Source organism: Pan troglodytes, chromosome 14, assembly GCF_028858775.2.
Source record: "Pan troglodytes isolate AG18354 chromosome 14, NHGRI_mPanTro3-v2.0_pri, whole genome shotgun sequence".
Lineage (NCBI taxonomy): Eukaryota > Metazoa > Chordata > Mammalia > Primates > Hominidae > Pan > Pan troglodytes.
In genome coordinates, this window is record NC_072412.2 from 45,384,695 (window position 1) to 45,408,391 (window position 23,697).

The 23,697-nt window shown below is 38.0% G+C and overlaps 1 protein-coding gene across 15 annotated transcripts in view; it reads right to left on the reverse strand.

The window, feature by feature from the left end:
- Window positions 1-60: 60 nt before the first annotated feature.
- Window positions 61-23,697, reverse strand: part of COG3 (component of oligomeric golgi complex 3) — a 69,663-nt gene continuing 46,026 nt past the window's right edge. For 2 of the 15 annotated variants that reach the window (XR_010150487.1, XR_001708979.4), the window contains 8 exons: window positions 20,421-20,541; window positions 17,836-17,924; window positions 17,592-17,726; window positions 11,604-11,679; window positions 6,768-6,895; window positions 5,907-6,005; window positions 3,371-3,446; window positions 61-1,983 (listed from right to left, as the gene is read on the reverse strand). Coding sequence is in view for 7 of the 15 variants with exons in the window: in XM_009440626.5 (XP_009438901.2) it covers window positions 2,356-2,505; window positions 5,907-6,005; window positions 6,768-6,895; window positions 11,604-11,679; window positions 17,592-17,726; window positions 17,836-17,924; window positions 20,421-20,541 (798 nt within the window). In the remaining 8 variants the exon portion in view is untranslated. Of the gene's footprint in view, window positions 1,984-2,205; window positions 5,537-5,737; window positions 6,006-6,767; window positions 6,896-11,603; window positions 11,680-17,591; window positions 17,727-17,835; window positions 17,925-20,420; window positions 20,542-23,697 lie in introns of those variants that run through there. The other 13 variants (XM_063792139.1, XM_001158886.6, XM_009440626.5 and 10 more) reach the window with 11 other exon arrangements.

Here is a 23,697-nt window from a genome sequence, read left to right on the forward strand (position 1 = left end):
TTTAATTAAATAAATTTTCCTCAAGGAATGCACACACGTATCAGACACGTGAGGACAAGGTAGGAAGCAAAAATCTTTATTTTTAAAAAATTCACATTTATTAAAAACAGCAATTTCTAGCCAAATAATATAAAGCATTTTAAATTATTTGAAAGTATATACACTCTTTGTATAAGTGAACACTTGAAACTATACAGATTTAAACAAATAATCATTTAGCAAACAAGTTGGGTCACTATTACCTACTCAGCACTTTGTAAGGTGTTTGAGTGTTTCAGAAATAAAAGATCAAAACACAAGAACCAATGTCATTAAATATTTTTATAAGAACACACTCCGCTCTGTACATCAAATTAAATCAGTCACGTACTTACTGTACAATAATCATGCCCTCATTTCTTTGGAAAGGCTATTAAAAATCAAATGTACATATAATACACAAAACTGGATATTTTACAGTTTATTTCATTAAACATGTATTTAAAAAACAGTTAAGTAAATACAATCTTCCTAATTCATTCATTTCATGGCAAAGAATGAATATGGGCCCTCTTACCTTCTACCTTCTCAAAATAGAGAGTAATAAGCTCAATCAAGCAACGTCCATCACCAATTTAAACTGAGTGAAAAGGAAGTGACCTGTTACAAATGACAACAATCAGGGTATGCACCCTGCAGAAGTGCTGCCTCAGTACGTCTAATGAGTTACAGGCACCCACTGCACCAAAAGGTCCCCTGGTCCCATTCCAGAACCCCTGACAATGTCCACCTCTAGACTAGTGTTTGAAAAACTCAGAATTCTTTTTGAACTAAGAAGCTGGCTGCCTTAACATCAGCGGCAAAACCAATCCAATCAGGAAGTAGGAATTTGTTGGAAAATTCATAGATATGCATAATTTATGATCCCTGATATGGTGTGGTAGTTTTCAGATGTGGATAGTGTTTGTCATCCTTAGGTTTGCTGGTAAAATGTATTCTGCTGTAGCCGGGCTAGAGATCCACACAGCTGGTCCACAGCACAGCACAGCCAGCTGAATGAATAGACAGGACATGAAAGTGTTTGCTTTTCAAAGAACTGCTAAAACCAAAGGCAGTGTACAGAAGGCTGGTGACCTGAACCTTCATTCAGGAGGAACACTACTCCTCAGGTTTCCTTCTCTCCTCTATGCGCCAAATTTAAGACACCTTAATTGGTACTTCGCACTCACAAACACACACTATCATACCATGAAGATACTCATTAAAGATACTGCACGTATCTATGATGAGAATGCTGCAGCTCCTTGCTTTAGAACTGTCTGCACCTAAGCAATTCAAGGGGCACAGATGCTGGAGCTTCACACAAAGTCCTTGTTTCTTTAAACTACCTCACATCAAACAGAGGAAAGGATGACACCCCGACTTCCCAGGAAGGCAGAATGTGTTCTCAGAAGCAACCAATCTACTCCAAACTCAACTTCAAAATGACAGGAGAAACATTACATTAAAGAAGAGCATAGAAATAACATTTCACTATGGAATGCTCAGTGGTTAAAAGTGTTATAGTGTTTCACGTTTTAGCAAACCTTACTCTTACAGGCCTTCTAATTCGCTGGATTTCTGTAAAGTTCTTTGCACTACTTATTGTAATCTATTTTTATTGCACATTTTTAACAAAGAACCATTTCACTGCATGTCTGCCCTAGCTCTCTCTTCACATTTCTTGTGACCATTTAAATGAGGCAGTTATCACCAATCACAGATTAATCTTTGGCATTTTGATGTTTTAGAAAAGAAAACACTGATCCTGTAACACTTTGCTTCTATTTCATTCTGCAGTCAGCACTGAGCAGCACGCTCGTGTGGTTCTCGGGGATGTTCCCACATACGATTCCTCGGTGTCCTGCAGACTGCAAGACTTCTCAGCCTGCTCCTCCCAGACAGACATTTAGGTGCACAGCCGGGCTGGCCTGCTTATTTAGAAACTGACAGCAGAAGGCTCAGCTGAAAAGCAAAATTAAGAGCTATGTTAGTTCTCCTATGGAATACCGTCCTCAAGAAAAGTCAAGGAGGGAGGGGAACCACAAGGGTTGAAAAACCTCAGCATCATGCAATACAGCCAGGTAACAAACCTGCATGTATGTACCCCTTGAATCTAAAATAAAAGTTGAAAAATAAAATAAAGCAATTAGAATGGAAAAAAAAAGTTGTTTAGAGCCCCAAAAACAGAATGAGAGAAAAAGACCAAGATTTTTATGAGACCAGTAAACATGGCTATAAAGTAGAAACTGGCCCACAATGTTGGTCTATTTCTGAGGCAGCCACTGGGCACTGGCATTGGGAGGCCCTGTCAGGGGTCACACTTCATCACCAAACCTAGGCCATCAAATCACTTAAAATCCAATGAGAATAATGGCAAAAACTATATACAAACACTGACAAGGACACAAACATACCTCCATAATCCACTGTGCCTTGTTCTATGCAGTGTGTTGTTGGAAGAGTTGTAAGCCGTCCTTTAAGTGACTTTTTAAAACGCACAAGAACAGACATGACAAGTGAATTTCAACTCACATGCCAATTTTGACCAACTGCAGGAGCAACCTGCCCACTCTGTAACGGAGGACTGGGACACCAGAGCCGGGTCACAGTAGTGATACGAGGGAAATGGCTGCCTGCACTCCAGGTGTCTGACACCCAGGCCCTGGAACCTTGTGGGTAAATGGACCTGGCTGTGAACCGTTCTATCAGTACAGCTGTTTTGCTGATGCAGATCATCACCCTGATGTCATTTATAAATGAGTGCTGTCAGAAGAGGGATACAGAATCACCTCTGTGCTTTCCCTGCCAAAGTACAAAGGCTAAATGTAATCATGATGAAAGAGACAACACCAAATGGAGAGACAGTCTACGGAATAACTGGCCTGTCAAGGTCAAGAAAGGCTGTCTAACTGCTCCAGGTTAAAAGAAGCTAAAGAGACATGACACCTGACAGCAATGCATGACCTGGGACTGGACCTGGACTGGGGAAATGTCAGCAAGAAGATCAGCAGGAACGGTACCGGGACTCTGATGAAATGTGCGTATGAACTGTGAATTAGACACTAGTATCAATGTTAAGTTTCCTGTTTTGGTAACTATACAGGAGTAGTGAGAGAATTTCCTTGTTCTCAGGAATACACTCTGAAGTATTTAGCAGTACAGGAGCACAATGTCTCCCAACTTTCTCTCCAATTATTTAAAAGCGGGGCTTCAGGGACAGGGAAGGGAAAAAATGAGAAAAATGAAGCAAATGGGGCAAAATGAAAATGGGGTAAAGGATATATGGGCACTCCTTACACTATTCTTGCACCTTTTCTGTAAGTTTGAAATTATAACAAACTAAACTTACAAAAATAATGTCTTCTGCCATAAAATGGATCTTATGATCAAGTACTCCACATCTACATTCATGCAAGTGACTGTAACTGGAGAAAAAAAAAAATAGACAACTAAGTTGAATGGTCTCTCTTGGATTCATATCCACTAAACTCATCCGAGCCTCTCTCCTCCCTCTCGGTGATGACCTTGCTTCTTATTTCACTCAGAAACGTGAAGCACTCAGAAGAGCACATCCATGAGCTCCTGCCACATTCACAGCCCCCATCCATGCCCATACACTCGGCCTCCTCCTGTTACCATGACTGAACCCCCGTGTGTCTCACAAAGGCCCCACCCTGCCTGTTCCTGAAATTCCACCCACATTGTCAAGATATTTTCCCCTCCTTGTAGATCTTCCCCCATGAACACAAAAACACGCGTTTTTCTCCTATCTTTAAAAAAAAACAAGTTACCCTACGGAAAAATGTGGCCAGGCACGGTGGCTCACGCCTGTAATCCCAGCACTTTGGGAGGCTGAGGCGGGTGGATCACGAGGTCAGCAGATCGAGACCATCCTGGCTAACACGGTGAAACCCCGTCTTTACTAAAAATAAAAAATTGGCGGGGCCTGTAGTCCCAGCTACTTGGGAGGCTGAGGCAGGAGAATGGCATGAACCCGGGAGGCGGAGCTTGCAGTGAGCCGAGATCATGCCACTGCACTCCAGCCTGGGCGACAGAGCGAGACTCCATCTCAAAAAAAAAAAAAAAAACAAAAACAATGGAAGGATAACCCAATAACTAATAAAAAGAGTTATCTATAGGGGAGGGAAGGGAAAGGCTGGAGGGGATCGGAAAAGGAACAAGACTTCTCCAAATGTACCTTGTTCTGTAATTCTGACTTGGAAACCATGCAAGTATTTTATATCATTAAGAAACAAAATTAAATCAAAATAGAAAAAAAATCTCTAAATATTGAAAAGAAACCCAATTATATATCGAGTTAGTGGTACAATCATATAGAAAGTAATTACTTCAAATAAATTATTTGGAAGTATTTTGACTGTACAAATATCCTAGAATGATACAAATATCTTTTTAAAATGTGACCCATCTATCCACATAAAGGAATATATACAGCCATAAAAAAGGAAGCTCTGATACATACAACACGGATGAGCCTTGAAAACATGCTAGGTGAATGAAACAAGCAGCGATATGAGGCCACGTATTGTATGATTCCATTTAATGAAATATCCAGAATAGGCAAATCCACAGAGACAAAAAGAAGAAGATGGGGAAATGCAGGATCTGCTAATGGCTAAGGGGTTTTTCTGGGGAGTAATGAAAATGTTCTAATTAGATAGTGGTGAGGACTGCACAACTTTCTGAATATACTAAAAACCATTGAACTCTGCACTTTAAAAAGATGAATTCTATAGTATATGAACATCTCAATTTTAAAATGACCCCATTTCTCCCTCCGGCTACCACCCCATCCTTCTCCTCTCCACTACAGTAACACTCCTCAAAAGATTCTGGCTGGGTATGGCGCCTCATGACTGTAATCCCAGCACTTTAGGAAGCTGAGGCAGGCAGATCACTTGAGGCCAGGAGTTCAAGACCAGCCTGGCCAACATGGTGAAACCCTCTGTCTACCAAATACAAAAATTAGCTCGGCATGGTGGCAGGCACCTGTAGTCCTAGCTATTTAGGAGGCCGAGGCACAAGAATTGCATGAACCTGGGAGGCAGAGGTTGCAGTGAGCCGAGATCACACCACTGAACTCCAGCCTGGGCAACAAAGTAAGACTCCATTTCAAAACAAAACAAAACAAAAAAAACCCCACAAGATTTATCTACACTCACCATTGCCTAGTCCTATCCACCCAGTTTCTACCCAGCCCAGTCAGGCTCTTGCCAGCCTGATCAGTCTCCCCAAATTTCCTAGTCCTTACCATATACTAAATTTCTAAACTATCCTAAACTTAAGACCAGATATAAAATATCCTCCACAGCGCCAGGCTACTCCTAATACATACTGGGTACTCAGTAACTTCCATTTTTTCAATCTTGAAGTTATTAAAAAACTACAAATAGGGTGCAGTGTATACTGCTCGGGTGATGGGTGCACCACAATCTTGCAAATCACCACTGAAGAACTTACTCGTGTAGCCAAATACCACCTGTACCCCAGTAACCTACAGAAAAATCAAAAATTTCTTTTAAAAATGTATTTCTCTTATTATGCATATTTCAAACAAAATTATTCAGCAAGCTAAATGCCACTATTTGAGTCTTTTACAAACAGGTCATTCTCTTAAACACAGCAATATTCATATCAGAAAGGATTAAACAGAATTTTAATCCTGAGATTAACTGAAAATTCTAAAACTATCCCCCAAAAGTTTGAGAGAACAATTCAAAGTCTGAATTCTTACTCATCAGAATAAAAGAAGGTAATATTTTTTAAATTAATACTAAAAATATGTTTGCTCAAAGACATTATCTACTCAAGTGAAATAACCAAGAGGGCATAAAAGTAATAAGGATCTTCAGTCTACCCATTACCTGTTCCATAGATGGACAGGCAATGATCTGGATGTCTTCAGGGCTGAACTCTTCCTTTAACAGAGCATGGAACTTCTGGAAGACTTGCTGAATATTATTCTTAGAAAGGAGGAGAGGAGATCTTATCAAATGAGTTGTCTTAAACATGAAGCACCATGAATGTTAAATTGTAATGATATTTGCCAAAGCGAGTGGAAGTAATGTATCTTTCATGATATTACCAAAGACGCATAATTTGCTCTTAATATTTCAATGCTGGCATAACCTGATGAAGACTTATCAGATAATGCTTCCCAGGAAGACTAAACTCTAGCAAGCCTTGTCCCCCCAGAGAATAATTTTAAGGGTCTTCTACAGCAATTTCTTACACAAAAGATAATAAAGTTCCTAGACACATAAAATACACTTTAAAAATCAACCCATGCCTTGGGTAAGAACAAGAGCTCAACACAGAGCTGGAAATTATGAGCCCTAAATTTGCTCTGACATTTAATCCCTTGGTTGCCACTGCAAGCCATTTATTTCTACTACTCACCAGTAAAATGGGGCATAATTCCTGAAGTGCTGCTCTCTTGAGAGCTGGGCCACATGCAATGTAAGGGTCTGATTTTTTTGGTTTATTTACTAATTTCTACTTTCAATAGTAACATTAAAAACTTAAGACAAAGTGACAGTGGGAAAAAAAGATAATCAAGACAGAGGCAGACTTTGTAAGCCTTTCATGAATCATAGTGATCATTCAACTTCACTAGAACAGTATACCAACATTTCTAAATGTCTACAGGAAAAGGAAAATGGTAAATGAGGCAAAGAATACTTGAAGTCACCCGCCAACATTCACATGAGCTATCTGATACTCACCCTCACAGGTTTAAACAAGATGAACTCGGTGTCTTTATTGGATAGGTACAAGGACATACTTCTCAATGTCACCGGCAGCTTTGTTTTTATCGTCTTATACGCAGTTGCCGCAAGGTCATTGACCTTTGCTGGAAATAAATTAACCTCATTAGCGTCACAAAGAAAAAGAAAAGAAATATTTCCATTTTAATTCAAAGGGGAATAAAGGGAGAAAAAAATAGCAGAAGAAAAGACTCTTTATTTCCCCAAAGAATTTCTTTCATTTTTATAGCTTATTTACCAAGTTTAATCATAAGCCCTATAAACATTCATTAAATATCTACTATACAAAATTCTAATCCCAAGGGCTAAGGCAGCAAAATTACTCCCCTAGCATGCTTCAGGACATTCATAAGAGCTGTAATATGTACCTTTGGAATTTGGAGGTAAGAGATTAAAGTTAAAAAAAAAAGTCATTTTCAGAGAGACACTAGTAAGAATTACTTTATAATGAATGAGTTTGTTCATTTGCAGAAATGACTCACAGTAAGAGATGCTTAGATCATTCAGAAAATATCCACATATATTTAAGGGGAATTAAATATCTATTTGTTATATTCTTATACTGTATTATCAGAAAGGGAACAGAATCCCAAAAAGTTATAACAAAAATAACTATGAAACCCAAGTGTCATGTCTTAAGGAGTTACATAGAAAAGGAGAGTAGTAATCTATATGAAGTATTTAAAAGAAGTTATCTAGAAAACTACAAAGAAAAAAGACTATTAACAATTTCAAAGATGCTCAACCTCACTCATAAATAAATGTAAATTAAAGCAGTGAGATATTTACAGATGATTGGCAAAAATTACTAAGATTGTGATATCCATGTTTGACGAGGGTATGGAGAAACAGGCATCTTTGTGTACTGCTGATGGAAGTACAAGATGGTTCATCTCTTTGGAAAAATATTAGGCGCTATCTAGCAAAACTGAAAATGCAGATACTTTTTCCTTTAGCATTTCCACTGCTAGAAATTTACTTGCAGATATACTAAAAAAATACCAAGATATGAGTATACAGACACGTTAAGAGTATAAGGAAAAACAAAAACTGCAAATAATTTAGGTTTCCATTACAAGAATTACAAAAGAAATCATGCTATAGTGATGTATTCGATGCATCCAATAAATAGAATGGATCGAGTTGGATATGCTATACAGAAAGGCCTCTAAGATATATAAGAAGTGAAATAGCAAGGGGTATAGTACAATCTCATTTGGGTAACATTTTTAAAGTCCACATATGCTAGTAAACACATAAACAATTTTGGGAAGGAAACTTTAATAGTAGTTGCCTCTGAAAGAAGGACTAGTTTGGAGGTAGAAAATATAATTACTTTTCATTTTGTAGCTTTTCATAGTTCAAATAATATACCATGTAAAAAAAAATGTTTTAATTGAGGAGGGTTGCAGTAAAGCAGGGTAAGAAAGTACCAATGCTCTTGCTACTGGAAAGGGGTCCTGATCCAGACCCCAAGAGAGGGTTCTTGGATCTCATCCAAGAAAGAATTCAGGCGAGTCCACAGTATAAAGCAAAAGCAAGTTTGTTAAAAAAGTAAAGTGGTGAAAGAGTAGGTACTCCATAGACAGTAGGGTGTTCCCAAAAGTAAGAGGAGTAACGTGCCCACCCTAGGTCAATGCTTGTTTATACATAGGATGACAAAAAACATCATGGGGATATGTACTCTGCTACAAAGGCTTGTGATAAAGGGTTAATTTTTCTTAATTACTATATTTTGCAAGAATCAATATTATTATCTTTAAAGCAAAATTAGGAATGCTTTTGTTCTCAAGATATCAGGATATCAGGACATTCCTGGGCCTGGGTGTGTTTAGTAAACATTACTAATCTGTTTCGTTAAATGTAAACATCTAGAGGCTAGGAATACCTAACCTCCTGGGAATGCAGCCCAGCAAATCCCATCCCCATTTTTCCTAGCTCTCTCTCGAGATGGAGTTGCTGTGGTTCAAATGCCGCTGACATTCTCAGGAAGAAAGAATAAATAATTCAGGAACTGCTTATTTTTCATTAATAGATGAAAGCTCCTTCAAGACCCTTACCTCCATGGGCCCTGGTTCTATCATTACTAACACACCTCAGGGATCACTAAATCGGTCTTCAGAGCCCTTGATAAGCAGAGAGTGGGTGCACAAGCTGGTGACTAAAAGTGTCCTCTAATTCCTAAAAAAGGTTTCTTCATCAGAGTAAATTAACAAATGGGCATCCTAATTTATAACTCACTCTCCTGTGAGTTTGTTTGATCATGAAATGATCCCTGAGAACTTGACCAAGTCTGAATGAACCAGTAACCCTCAGTTTTTAGAGCAGAGGGGCCCAAGACAGTTCCTAGATTGTCCTCAATGCTCCCACCCCAAGGGGCCATAAATCTCTCCTTGGCATTCAAGTGTGGGCTTCAAGTACTACAGATTCACAAAAACCAACTCCATACCTCTGCTATGCCTAAATGGGATAGAAGATACAACTACAAGATAAACTGAGCTGTCATTGCTATATTCACTAAGATCTCCTCACTAAGAAAGAAGGAACTGGGTTAAATGACAAAGCAGCAAGTCCTACTTCAATCTGTCCTTTTGTCTACTCCTGCCAGTTTCCTTTTATCTACTCCTGCTTTACTATGACAATTCTAAATTCTAGTAATGCTTAAGAGCACAATACATCTAACACTTTGAATCCTATTAGGGTTCCACTTGAGAAAATGACAGTCCCTATTTTGAGAGAGAGGATCTTTCCAAAGGGGAAAGAGCAATACGTTAATTATGCATCAAGACACTGGGCTTAGCTGTACTGGTTTCTACCTTTAAATCTTAAGAAAGATTTATCATACCGAAGAGTTTCATTTACATAAATGTTCAAAATAAAAATCAGCTCCTATTTCTAACTAAGCCCTATAAAAGCAATTGGAACCTTGAGTCAAAGGCTCCAATTAATCCCCAAATCATCAGAATTCCTTCAAGAAGTATGCTGAGTTGTGAACTGATAAGTCTGCCTCTTGACTGTGAGGAATCAGAAGAGGTGGTTAATACTATGCCAGACTATAATTAGAATTTCCAGTATTGTCGGTAAAAGAACCTGATTTTCTGTCTTCTGACAGAATGTACTACTGTATTAAGTGTGCTTTTGTAGTAAGATGTCAAAGATTTCTATTTCACACACAACACGAACGTTTAAAATAATAAAGACAATAGAACGTTCCTTGTCTGCATCATGGTAAACGACACACCTAAAGTATGTCACAAAGTTTATTTGCAGTCAAACAAATGAACTCAAACCTATATTGACATCATCAAAGTTCACCTGAGGAACCTTTGAAATAAAATCCTATCTTCCTTTCAAAGACAACTGACATTCTCTACATTTACAAATCTTCCTAAGTGATACATAGCTACTCTTCTAATTTCTCAGTTCAACTTCAAGTTAACCTAAGGCATTCATAATTAAAAATTTTGAGGCCAGGCGTGGTGGCTCATGCCTGTAATCCCAGCACTTTGGGAGGCCGAGGTGGGCGGATCGCCTGAGGTCAGGAGTTTGAGACCAGCCTGGCCAACATGGTAAAACCCCGTCTCTACTAAAAATACAAAAATTAGCTGGGCGTGGTGGCAGGCACCTGTAATCCCAGCTACTTGGGAGGCTGAGGCAGGAGAATTGGTTAAATCCAGGAGGTGGTTGCAGTGAGCCGAGATCACGCCACTGCACTCCAGCCTGGGCAACAGAGCAAGACTCCATCACAAAAAAAAAAAAAAAAGAAAATTTTGGAGGCTTTGAATAGCTTCAAACCTTTTTCCCAAAGAAAATGAATACCTAACAGATATAATGCTCTTTCAATATGGAAAACCAATCATATTAAAAAGTTGATTCCAGATTAGGTGACTGTGCATGCCAATTTTTCATGGATGCAAAGCCAGAATCATTTTTTGGATCTCTCTCACTGAGTGGAAAGCTGCCCTCCAACTTGGACACAGCTTACCCATAATTAAAACACTCATTCTTTCATCATTTTGCCCATTTTAGTTTCAAAGGCTCTCTATCACAATATTGGCTAGAGAATGGCCAGAAATATCAATTTAACAAAATGATTTATTCTGGTTTAATGGCAATTTAAAATGCCGCAAGATGTACCAAAAATAACTCACAAAGTTAGTCATGATTTTAAATGTCTAACGCTAAAGACCAAAAAAAAAAAAAAAAAAAGAAACCCAAAGCCCTCCAGCACAAAAAAATTTACATTTAAGAAAGAGTAAGACTGGGAACATCTCAAATACATCTGCCAATCAGACAATAGTATTGCCTGCCAACTCCCAACTGACGCCTCAATTTTTACAATTTTTTTTCCCAATACTCTAAAATGTCAACAGAGGATAACTTGGACAAAATGTGGAACAAAACAGTGGCCCAACATTTCTTCATACACTTGAAAGTGGGTACACTCACCATAATTTCTTCCTATCAACCACAGTATTTTCATCAAAGCTTGAACACAATGAATAGTGGGTGTACAGAAATCAACAGACTCAAAGGTTTTCCATCTTAGCCATATTTTATTTTTAACTGGGTGATTTAAAAAAAAAAATTCTTCCTTCCTTCGAATGTTTGCTGAAATGCAAGTAGTGCTAACCAATTAAGACCTGTCAGCTCCAAATTGAATCCTGCATTAACTCAGATTGCAGCACCCTAGAGTGAATAGGAAACCAACTCCAAGCTGTCACAGTAAGGACTATATAAATGCAAACTAATAACATCCTAAAAAAGAAATCCAAAATGGTCAAATCAGAATACCTGGTTGTGCCCAAGGCTGCTGTGAGAGAGTATACTTGGGGCCTCCCTGACTGGCCATTGTTTTTAACGCTGAAACCTAATAGAGGAGACAAAAAGAAAAAAAGTTTCATTTCATCAATGACAAATTAAACTGGTACTGCTCTCAAGGGTGGTACTGCTCTCAAGGGATACACAACACCATTTAAACCTATTAAAACACAATGATAATCAAATGTGCAGCCCTAAAAAAAATGCATTATCTCATAATCCTTTACAAGTAATCAACGTTTTTAGTAAAACTTCTTTTGTGATTTCAAGGCATATGGTTATCTTGCTAAAAATCATACCTAAGTCCTGAGGCATTCTATCTGAAATACTTCCCACTGGGAAGACAAAAATGAAGCCCTAGAGAAATGTCAACACAAAACAGGTGTCTCTTAAGGGGACTGTTACGTCAATATTAAATTATTTTTGTATGTAATTAGAAAAATGTCACCCTAGCTGGATAAAATCTCCTTTACATATGGAGGATCATTTTTCTTATATCACAAGCAGAGAGAATGTCATTAAAACAAACAAATAAGATTTTCAAATACCATCAAAATGTCACATATGACTGACCAATCAGTGCTAAAGATAGACCTGAATGACCATCTTCTAGTCATCTCTTTTCATTCCTTAGCAGCAGTATAGAGAAGCGGATCCAAAAAAGGGCACTTAGCTGCTTGAACAAGACTGTTTCTAAGACAGTAAGCTGTGGTGGAGCTATGGGGTAGCTGGGGAGGGTAAGAGAGAGAAACTGCATAAAACGTGTTTTAAAATAGACAGTCATGTGCCAAAGGTGCAGTCCATGGCTTTGGCCTCACGGGAAAGTCTCATTAGAAAAACCCAAGCACCAGCTCTAGATTTCTCAGACAAAAGGCCATACAAACATTTAGGCAGACACAGGGTATAATGGGCAGACGCAGGGTATAATGTTGACTTGGATCTCTTCAGCCTCCCCTTTATTTCTAGTTTCTATTTCTCCTCCTGGACCACTCTAGGCCTTTGCTCATACTGCCTACCTGTATAAAATCACCTCTTTCCTCCTCTCACTCCATCCCTCTTCATATCTTTATTTTTTGAGATGCACTTTAAAAAATGAATCATATATATTACAGATACTAGACACTGCTAAAAGAAAAATACATTCACATTTTAGTGTATGTTATCCAAAATATTTTCCGTTGTAAAAATATAAATATACTAATGTGTATACATTTACAAATCTCGGAACAGTGTTCTGTGAACTTTTTTCCCCACTAAATCTACATTCTGGTCATTTTCCCACATCCAACAGTTTTGTTTTAATAGTAATGGCTGCCTACTGTTGCACTGATTGCTCCAGAATTTAACCAATTTCGTAACATAGATTTAGGTTTCGCACAAGTATTTTTATGTTAAAAACAAATATAAACTAGTATACTAATCTCTATTTACTATCCAGATAGTTTACTTATCTTTAAGTCAAACCTCAAAGAGCATTTGCTTCAAAAGTTTTCCCCAATCAGCCTCATTTTTTTTAGGCTAGTCAAGTGAAGCCCCATCTTTTTAAAAATTCCTACACAATGAACAAAGACCCATCGTCTCACAATAACATTGCTGTATACAGTTTCATGTTTACCTATTTTTCTATCTTAATTTCCCTTTAGGTTATACCTCCTTGAGAGCAGGAATTAAACTTACAGATCAAACTCCATTACATGCACTAGATCAAGAAAAAAAATTTAAGTTTATAGTGTTACTGAAGAAATTAACAACACTTCAGAGGGAATATTAAGAATAAACTCGTAATAATCAAATTGCTTGAAAGAAAATGAATATTTTCTATATATAAGTCTGAGTTTTTAGCATAAATTGGTCCCATCAGAAAAAAAAAACACTTTTAAGCTTAGCTACAAACCTGGAATTATACTTCCTTTAAAATGCCTTAATTTAGACTTTGTGCTAAAGCAAAATCTTCACCTCAAATTTGTCAAACTGTACTACAAAATAACATTTCTGCAGCAAGCACTTTACAGGTACACATATGATCTTGTTTTGTCTCCTGATAACCTTAACTTCAGTCAGAAGGTGGCAGACGCAGTTGCAGGATCTAGGGCTCAGCTGCCTTGACACAAAGTTCTTGCCTTCTACTATAACCACTACCATCCCAAGTCCTACTTAAGAGTTTGTTTCAGGCAACATTTAGTACAATGGAATTCTAGAACGATAAAAAAGTATCAACAGTTTTTGAAGTTTGGTAGAAAATAATCTAAGCCAAATGTTTTCATATGAGCCTCTCCTCCTAAGCCTTAGAATAGTACTACATTCCCTCAGGCCAAATACTTAGAGGTTATTTTTCCAGGGGCAGGAAATGAGGCAACAGAGCATATACACTCTTCTAGTACTTATTTTATTTTTTCTCAGGAAAGATCAATAATTATACCAAAAATCAGGTATTAAACAGAAACCAGACAGGTGAAGATGTTGCAGAAATGTTTATCTCATGAATACTCAACCCATTTCTCAACCTGTCAAATAAAGATGCTTCTCTTACTCCAGGTTCCAGGGATGTAGTAAGAATTAATGCATACAAAGTGTCTCAACGAGGAGCACAGAGGAAGAAGCTACATAAACAACAAGGCCAATTTACAGTAGATGAAAGGGATCCAAATCAGACCCCAACTCTTTAAGCTCAAAAACAAGTCTTCTGACAATCTAAAAATATTCTCTACACAGTAATACACCTATATTGTTAAAAATCAGTCCAAACTTAGAAACAAGCTGAGGACATTTTGTTGATGAGCCTTACACCCAAATGATAAATACCAAGACCTACAAACACACATCCAAATGAGATGAAAGACTGTTTCCCATCTGTACCTATGGGTGTTGATTTTCCTGCAACCGTTTATCAAGGGACAAGCATTATAAAATGCTAACTAAGGCCAGGCACAGTGGCTCCTGCCTGTAATCTCAGCACTTTGGGTGGCCGAGGAGGGCAGATCCCTTGAGGCCAAGAGTTTGAGACCAGCCTGGTCAACATGGTGAAACCCCGTCTCTACAAAAAATACATAAATATTAGCCAGGCATGGTGGCACACACCTGTAATCTCAGCTACTCAGGAGGCAGAGGCAAAAGAATTGCTTGAACCCGGGAGGCAGAGGTTGCAGTGAGCCGAGATCGTGCCACTGCACTCCAGCCTGGGTAACAGAGCAAGACTGTCTCAAAAAAAAAAAAAAAAAAAGCTAACTAAATAAAAGAGGCATGAGATTCTGCACTTGCAGGTAATTAATGCTGAGGTTTACCTTTAAAGAAAATCATTTTAAAGTTTTCTATAAAATCTTCCTGTTTCTCTGCTATTCAGAATGCTAGTAACAGTTACTAGGTAAAAAGTGAAAAATCTTTGGTCCACAAATTTTAAGATGCAGTGTCTGAAATGGTTGCGTATGTGTGTGTGTGTGTGTGTGTGTGTGCGCGCGCGCACATATGTATCTTTGTCTCTGACTCACTCTATGCCACAGGATGAAAGGGAACTGAATCTGGAATATGACACCATAAAAGGGAAGCTCAGTCCTCCAGGCTGCAGTGTCCACTCAGTAGAAACTCAGTGAGCAGCAGTGAGGGCCCAGGGTTGACAGAGGAAAAGGGAGGCAACTACAAGTGGTCTGAGCAAGGGCAGCAGAGACTGATCATGTAGGATGAGACTGGCTTCTAACTGGGATGAGAGGCAAGGCCTTTCCCTTCCCAATCCCATTACGAAGGGAATATAAAAACAGGTCCATGAACATTTGTTCAGGGATCCCTGCTATACGCATGTAGCATATCCATGGAGAACCATTACATAATTCAGACTTGGAATATTTTCTGCATAAACCCCTATTTCCTTTTTCAAAAAAAAAAATGTTTTGACACAGAGTCTTGCTATGTTGCCCAAGCTGGTCTTGAACTACTGGGCTCAGCCATCCTCCCACCTCAGACACCCAGAGTAGCTAAGACTATGGGCACGTGTGAATTTTTATTCTCTTGATTTCTAGAAAAACTGTGCTGTTCTAGAACAACCCTTTAATCCTGGATTTCATTATAATCAACTTGCTTATTTCAGAAGATTCATTCTGCTGTTCTGTTATTGTACAATATTCATCTATAATACTTCCCAGCAGTACTACTGTGGATGTTCTCCCAGAAATATACACTACAATCTACCAGCTTGTTTTTCACAAGGGTAGTTTCAGTAAAAACTGTAAGTTATCTGTAAATTACAAAGTACCAATACTCAAACCTTTTTTAAAAAATCAAAACCTAGGAGAAAGCATTTCTATCCCCCTCCTTTTTTATGGCTTTTGTGGTGGGAAAAAAAATGCATATGCACACATTGCAAATACTTGGAATAAAATCCACTTAACAAGCAATATATGCCAGTGATAAACAAAAGAGTACTTTAACACTTCTATGCATTTTTGGCCTTTTTAATTATTTTTTAAAACTCGTATTTTCTGTCTTTACCACAGGCTTCAGGCATATTAGCGTTGATAGACCCAACAAGAAGTTTCTAATGAACAACTGCATAGCTGTCTCCTTGTTATTTCATACATATATCCTGTCTGTCCAGTTAAGACTAGTCAAATTTGAAAATAAGAGCCATCATATTTTTATTCTTTTTATGATGTCCTCTGATACAAGTCTGGGGTAAACAGTAGCGGCTTAATAAATAAAAGTTTCAAGACTTTTTCTTTCTTTCTTTCTCTTTTTTTATTTTATTTTATTTTTTTATTTTATTTTATTTTATTTTTTTTGAGACAGTCTCACTCTGTCACCCAGGCTGGACTGCAGTAGGATGATCTTGACTCACTGCACCCTCGACTTCCCAGCTCAAGCAATCTTCCCACCTCAGCCTCCCAAGTACCTGGGACTATAGGCACACGCCACTACACATGGCTAATTTTGTTCATTTTTTGTAGCGACTAGGTCTCACTATGTCACCCAGGACTGTTAACCAGTGTCAAACTCTGGGGGCTCGAGCGATCCTCCTGTTTCAGCCTCCCAAAGTGCTGGGATTATAGGTGTGAGCCAACACACCCAGCCTAATTTCAAGACTTCTTAAATATCTTTAAGTCCTTAGTAATGACACTTAGATTTTTTTTAAATGATTAGGTTGAAACAAGAATGTCAAAATAGCCATGATCTGCTTTTCTCTTTGCTGGCATTTGCCAGTTAATGGATTTTAGATTAGAAGACAGAGAGACAGAGAGAATATACTATCCACACATACAGTCAGTCCTCACTTAATATCAGCAATAGGTTCCTGAAAACTGTGACTTTAAGTGAAATGACGCACAGCATGTCCTCAAATAAAGTCGTTCCTTCAACGTTCAACATTGTTTCATTATACTGTTGATGAGGAAAAAAAAATTGGTTTCATTTTATGTTGTTTCACTTAAAGTCACAGTTTCCAGGAAGAGACCACCGATGTGAAGGAGGACTGACTGTACATTAAATCCATATATCTGACAGTTAACAATGCTATGTTATAAAAGTCTTCAGTTCTCAATTATCCATGCAAAATGGAAGAGAAAAATGGCATGTAAAACAAGGAGGAAAACAAATCACCCATTTTAAGAATAGGAAACCCTGATTCCCAGGACTGTGGTTGCTGCCATGCAGGTCCAGGAGAAAGTGAGAGTCCCAGCCCACATGCAGATAACCTACAAGGCGGATAAACAGAACACAGCTAACCAGGGGTCAGCTATAACTAGCTTTGCAATATTTCGACTCTTCCTCTTAAAAACAAAAACTGTGCAAGCATATCTAAAAGTCCATAAACCAGAAAGCTTTCCATAATAGGAAACACAGTGATTTCCTAGACAGATTCATTAAGACTTGGGCTTAATATCTCCTTCTGCCAGAGTTTACACAAGAGAGTAATTCAAAAGGAAATCTAAGGAAGAATGCAAAATGACTTTACCAAATAGGCACCAAGGTCTATACCTTTGTCATGAACTCCTCCAGCTGTTCTACAAACAGCTTGGTCTGCTGCTGAATAAACTGCTCACAGGCCGATTTCAGATGACGGTCTACGTCTTTTTTAGAGTCAAGATAATGTTCTCTTATCTCAGGAGTGCCCTTAAAAAGAAGATAACAATTTCCTCCTGTTTTTATGTGCCTAGAAATCACCAGACATGTAAAGAATGTCGTTTATCTCCCACCACCAATGAAACAGACTCCTTCTCACCTCCAACAAGAACTCTATCAAGGCATTGTTGCTATTCAGCCTAAAAAATCTTGGAACTGTCATAGGGTTCAGGATTTTAAATGCTGCATCTGTGAAACAAAATTACTCATCCAGTGAACATGTAAAGTTTCAACAGCAAAGCCATGAGTAACATACACCAGTTCTCTACCACCACAAGGCAAAAAGCCAATTCACCTTCAGCAACTCACCTCCATGAAAGGCTGAGAGTGAGATGAGCACCAGTGATGGCTACAGTACTCACAGAGTTATTTTCTAGAAGTTCAAATTGCAAAATGACTATTAATCTCAATTATTCACTTACCAAAAAAAAAAGAAAAATGATAAATGGTAATCGGCACCTTAAAATTTCACTGCTTTACTTTTAGGATATTAAATAGGTTTTTAAAAAATACTCATATACTTACCCAGCTTCTTTGTTAAAATCTTGGCTGGCACAGAAATTTATTCATTTGAAGCAGAGTAATAAACTAATGTGTCAGCCAAGAAGAAAACACCAAAAGGACATATTTACCCCTTAACCTCCAGACTAACTAGAATCTATGTGAAGTATTAGCTGAGGTCTCATTGATGTTCAAATGCAATACGATATAATGTTAGTCTTGAGAGGTTAGAGGCGTAAAAGTAAAGATAGCAAGTATTATTGAGTAAGAAAAAAACATCTCTTTGCTTTGCCAGACTAGATAAAGCAAAGCATGAAATGCTTGTAACCCTGGTTTGGCAAGCACACACTACCATAATACTTACTGCCTTGACCCTGGTAGTAAAGAAGAAGACCGTCTCTCTATCAGTTCAGTATTCAGAGTAAAGCTTTAGTAAATAGTTGTGTCTGCTGTCTTTTCTATAAGATCCCTCAAAGATTCTGTCTGCACAGAATCAAATCATCATATGGTAGAGTTACACAGGCTTTGTAATATTTGGAGGAAAACACACTTTCAACCAAATTTTGCCACAATCTCAAGATATTTCACTTTCTCTCACCTCAGTTGATCTACACTAGAACCAAGCAGCAACAAATTACAACTTTAGAAAAAAATGAAAGAAAGTAAATCAACCCTGCTCTATCCCATCACTTAAAGTAAGAACTGTCAGAAGCTGGGAATTCTTCGAGGTGTAAGAGCATGATTCCCACACCTCACACTGAAAGGAATGAATGAAATCAACCAGAATGGGTGGGAGATGGAAGCCTCTGATGAGAATAAGCTTTAAAAAAACTATGTGTTCTGTAAAGGCAAAAGCCAGGATATCTGGCTCCTATTTAAAAACCAAACCAAAACAAAAACACATGGTGTGCCACTTCCAAGATTAGAGAAAAAAACAAAAATAATTTAAAAATGTTAAAATCACAAAGTACATAACACACATGCTTTACAGAACCAAAACATATTCTCCGTGGTGGACAAGAGAGAGCGCTAGGGAACGAAATAGAGCAAACTGTTTTAAGAGGAATCATCATGAGGTTACACTGGCTCTCGGGTGAGTTAAATCAAATCCACTATCAGATAGGCACAGGAATTGGGGAACTAAAAACCTGCTATCCTTGAACATCCTATATTTGGGGTTCCTCTAAACTGTAACACATAGAAAATAATTTGAGTGACCGTTTTTTTAACTGCCCCAAAACATTAGAGAGAAGTTAACTGATCACATAAATGAATGGCTTAAGGCATCAGAGCATAAATCTCTTAGAAATATTTAAGATAAAGTTGACATAAATTTGTAAGTAATTAAGGGACATGAGGGATGTGTATGGTATATCCTTAACTGCTTAAGATCAATTATCTTAAAAATTAACTACTCTGATCTTTTAGAAATCATCTCTTACTAATTCAGAGACAAATCATTAGGATGGATGAATCATCTTTCTCAAGATGATTCAATGTCTATTACCAACTCAAAGACCCTATCTTACATGATTACTGATTTAATACCACTGAAGTTTATTTAAGCACCTGAAATTTATGAAGATGTTAACATATATTTTCATTCCTTTTCGGTCTTAATGATCTTGATAACCTCGTGAAGGTATCATGACAAGTTCATTATGCTCATTTTACATAAAAGGAAGGTGGCATGGAGAAGCTAAAACACCCACCCAAGATCACACAAAGGCCAGGAAATGATGGGACAGGAAGAAAACCCAGTGCTTTCAAATTCTTAGATAAGTACTCTTCTCATTTTACCCAGCTGGCTTCCTGAATTTTCATAAACTGACAAACTCAACTCAGTGCTTAAAATCATCCCAACTAGTTGACATTACTTACTTAGGAAGCAGTTATTATACAGATTTTTCACCTTTTAACTGGTTGTAGGAATATGTGGCAGAGTCTAAATGAGTCTAATATTACAAACTGAAATGTCCAGATACAGTTCCCTTCATAAAGAAAATACAGCAAGTTAGAAGTCATTAGCATGGTGACAGCTCAGCTTAGTACAAACAAATAACATATTTAGCGAGCAAAGCATGCAAAAAATTGCAGATGAACATAAAATAAACCTAAAACCTGTGCTGACACATCTGGACAGATCAAACACACCCAAGTGTGCCAGCCAGGACAGCAAAGTACCTCTAGTTTTCTTGAGGTCCAGGGAAATTTCCTTAATGGTGAATTCAGTGTGAAATGGAGCAATCTGTTCACGAAGTATCAAAAGGTGCTTAATTAAGAAAAGTTGTCCATCAATCTGAGTCTAAATTATAAGACAGAAAAATGGATATGATCACATATTAAATCAAAATAAAAGCATATACAGCATACATTATTAATCAACATTAATCTACCTAGGTTTACAGCCTATGGTGTCAATTCTCTTTAGTTGTGCAATGAACTCTCCCCATGCTAGAATTAAGTTAAAAAATCTTGCTTCAAACTCTTATTTGCACTGTCACTTGCTCTACTTTAAAAATCCAAGAAAGTCAGACACAAGGCTGTAAAGCAACACATTTACAAAGAGAAGTCCAATCTACTTTCACCTGGTGCAGAGGTAGAAGAGATGATGCAGCCTAACAGTGGCCCAGAGCAGAGGAGGTAAAGAAAGGCTCAAAGAACAAGCAGGATCCTGACCTGGCCTGGCATTCTAGCTTCTCCTCAGGAACATGGCTTTCACTATTTGGTCAAAGTGGTTTCAATATCTAGAACATCAGACATACTTATATTTATACAAATGTAAAATGATTTGAGGTTGCCATTTTGGATCCTCCTGCCACCAACAGAGCTCTGACTACCCACATCCCTGAAGGTCCAGCATGTCCTTCTGCCCTCTCAGGACCCATCCACAAGAGTCTTGTGATTCAAGCTCAGTTCTCAAACCTCTGACCCAATCCTCAAATACTGAATAATCATAGCTCTCATTTCAGAAAAGAGTTTGTATATTAATAAGAGCAAGGCTGTATTTGCTCCTTCTTGCTGTTACTCAAGGCAGAATCTTATTTTGAAAATATTGCTAATGAAACTTTTATATTACCTTAGGAAAAGATAAAGTTATCTTTCAGTAAGCAATATAAATTTTAAAGGAGTTATTAAATGAAGATTCCTTCCCAGTCTTGCTTACTCTCTCCACTGATTTTAATAAACATAATCAGTGACTTATGTCATGGAAACTCACTCTGCATATGGGAACACAGAGCACCAGGTAAGTGGGAAATGCTACACATTTTAAATACTTGCTCTATTTTTAAAAGACCTAACAACTCTGATGCCAAAAATAGTATCATATAGATTTTATTACTTCACTAAAGCTATTGTAATCCAGCAAATAGTATCATGTTAATTTGTTGACAGGTGCTCAGTTTAAGTATGTAAGAACAATTTCTTGCCTTAAAAAACTGTTTAAGACATTAATCCATTTTCACTGATCACTTTTTAAGATAAAAGTACACAAGCTTGGCCAGGCACGGTGGCTCACGCCTGTGATCCCAGCACTTTGGGAGGCCGAGACAGTCGGATCACGAGGTAAGGAGATAGAGAAACCATCCTGGCTAACATGGTGAAACCCCGTCTCTACTAAAAATACAAAAATTAGCCGGGCATGGTGGTGGGCGCCTGTAGTCCCAGCTATTAGGGAGGCTGAGGCAGGAGAATGGCGTGAACCTGGGAGGCGGAGCTTGCAGTGAGCCAAGATCACGCCACTGCACTCCAGCCTGGGCGACAGAGGGGGACTCCATCTCAAACAAACAAAAAAAAAGTACACAAGCTCAACCATGAAAATAATAAGCTAGTGTCTATCAAATTGAGAGCTTCCCCATACATATTTAAACCTCTTATAATATGTAGGAAACAGAATTAGATAAAAGAGGATGGCCTACAGATAAGCAGGGCAAAAGACCGAACTATCAAAACGCTTTTCATGCCTCCCTTAAAAGAAAGGACATGGCCAGGTGCAGTGGCTCACGCCTGTAATCCCAACATTTTGGGAGGCCAAGGCGGGTGGATCACTTGAGGTCAGGCATTCAAGACCAGCCTGGCCAACACGGTGAAACGCTGTCTCTACTACAAATGCAAAAATTAGCTGGGCGTGGTGGCACACACCTGTAATCCCAGCTACTTGGGTGGCTAAGGCACAAGAATGGCTTCAACCCAGGAGGTGGAGGTTGCAGTGAGCTGAGATAGCACCACTGCACTCCAGCCTGGGTGACAGAGTGAGACTCTGTCTCAAAAAAAAAAAAAAAAAAAAAGAGAGAGGACAGTGGTACAAGAGGACATAAGCCTATGAACTTTTTTTAAAATTAGGTCATATTTTTCCCTCCTGAGATCTGAGAAACACAGGATCACTGTAGAAAATAAAGAAATGTATAGGGAATGAGAGAAAAAATCATCCATAGTCACCTAAAAGCTTTCACTGTTACATATTTTCTTCAATGCATTTTATTACATAGTCATACCATATTATCTGATTTGCATCTTAAATATCTGTTGTCTTAATATGTTTAAGTTAAATTTTATTGTTTCATTTTTAAAAATTTAATGACTGTGTAATATTGTTATATAAAACATGCCACAATTTATGTAACCATTTCCTTAACATTAGACATGTGTTTTCTAATTTCACCTATTATCAAAAATGTGCGGGCACAGACTTGGAAATACTTGTTAAAACTTAAATCTGCCTGTCTATAACTTTATTTCTAGTCCCCATGTGAAAGTTTCATTTCACCTCTCCATTTCATGAATGAGAAAAATATAGTGGTCACAAAGATAAAGCTTTCCTAGCAACAAGATCCCAAATTATTCTGTGGAGAGATATATATATATAAAATGTATATATCACTTTCATATATATAATTTATATGTATATATTATATATATATATAAAAGCCTTTAACTTAAAAGTCACATTTATAAATCCATATATCAAAAAAAGTTCACAGGATTGGAACACTCCAAGTGGGAAGAAAATTTTGGCTAGAAACAGCTCCCACAGCTCCTTCCCTATAGGTGACAGGTATTTTAAGAGGAGAGTTAAGCAAAGCAACACTTTTGAACATGCTCTACTTCTTGGGGAAAAAAAAAAAATCTCAGGGTCTGTGGGAGAAGCACATGCCAGCAGCCTTCAGCCCCAGATCCCTTCTGGATTAAAAACTGTAAACCGCTAAGTGCGGTGGCTAACACCTGTAATCCCAGCACTTTGGAAGGCTGAGTCAAGAGGATCATTTGAGCCCAAGAATTTGAGACCAGCCTGTGCAACATGGTGAGATCCTGTCTCTACAAAAAATAAAAAATTTAGCCAGGTGCCTGTAGTCCTGTTGCTCAGGAAGCTGAAGCAGGAGGATTGCTTCACCTCAGGAGGTTGAGGCTGCAGTGAACAGAGATCATACCACTGCACTCCAGCTTAGGTGACAGAGTAAGA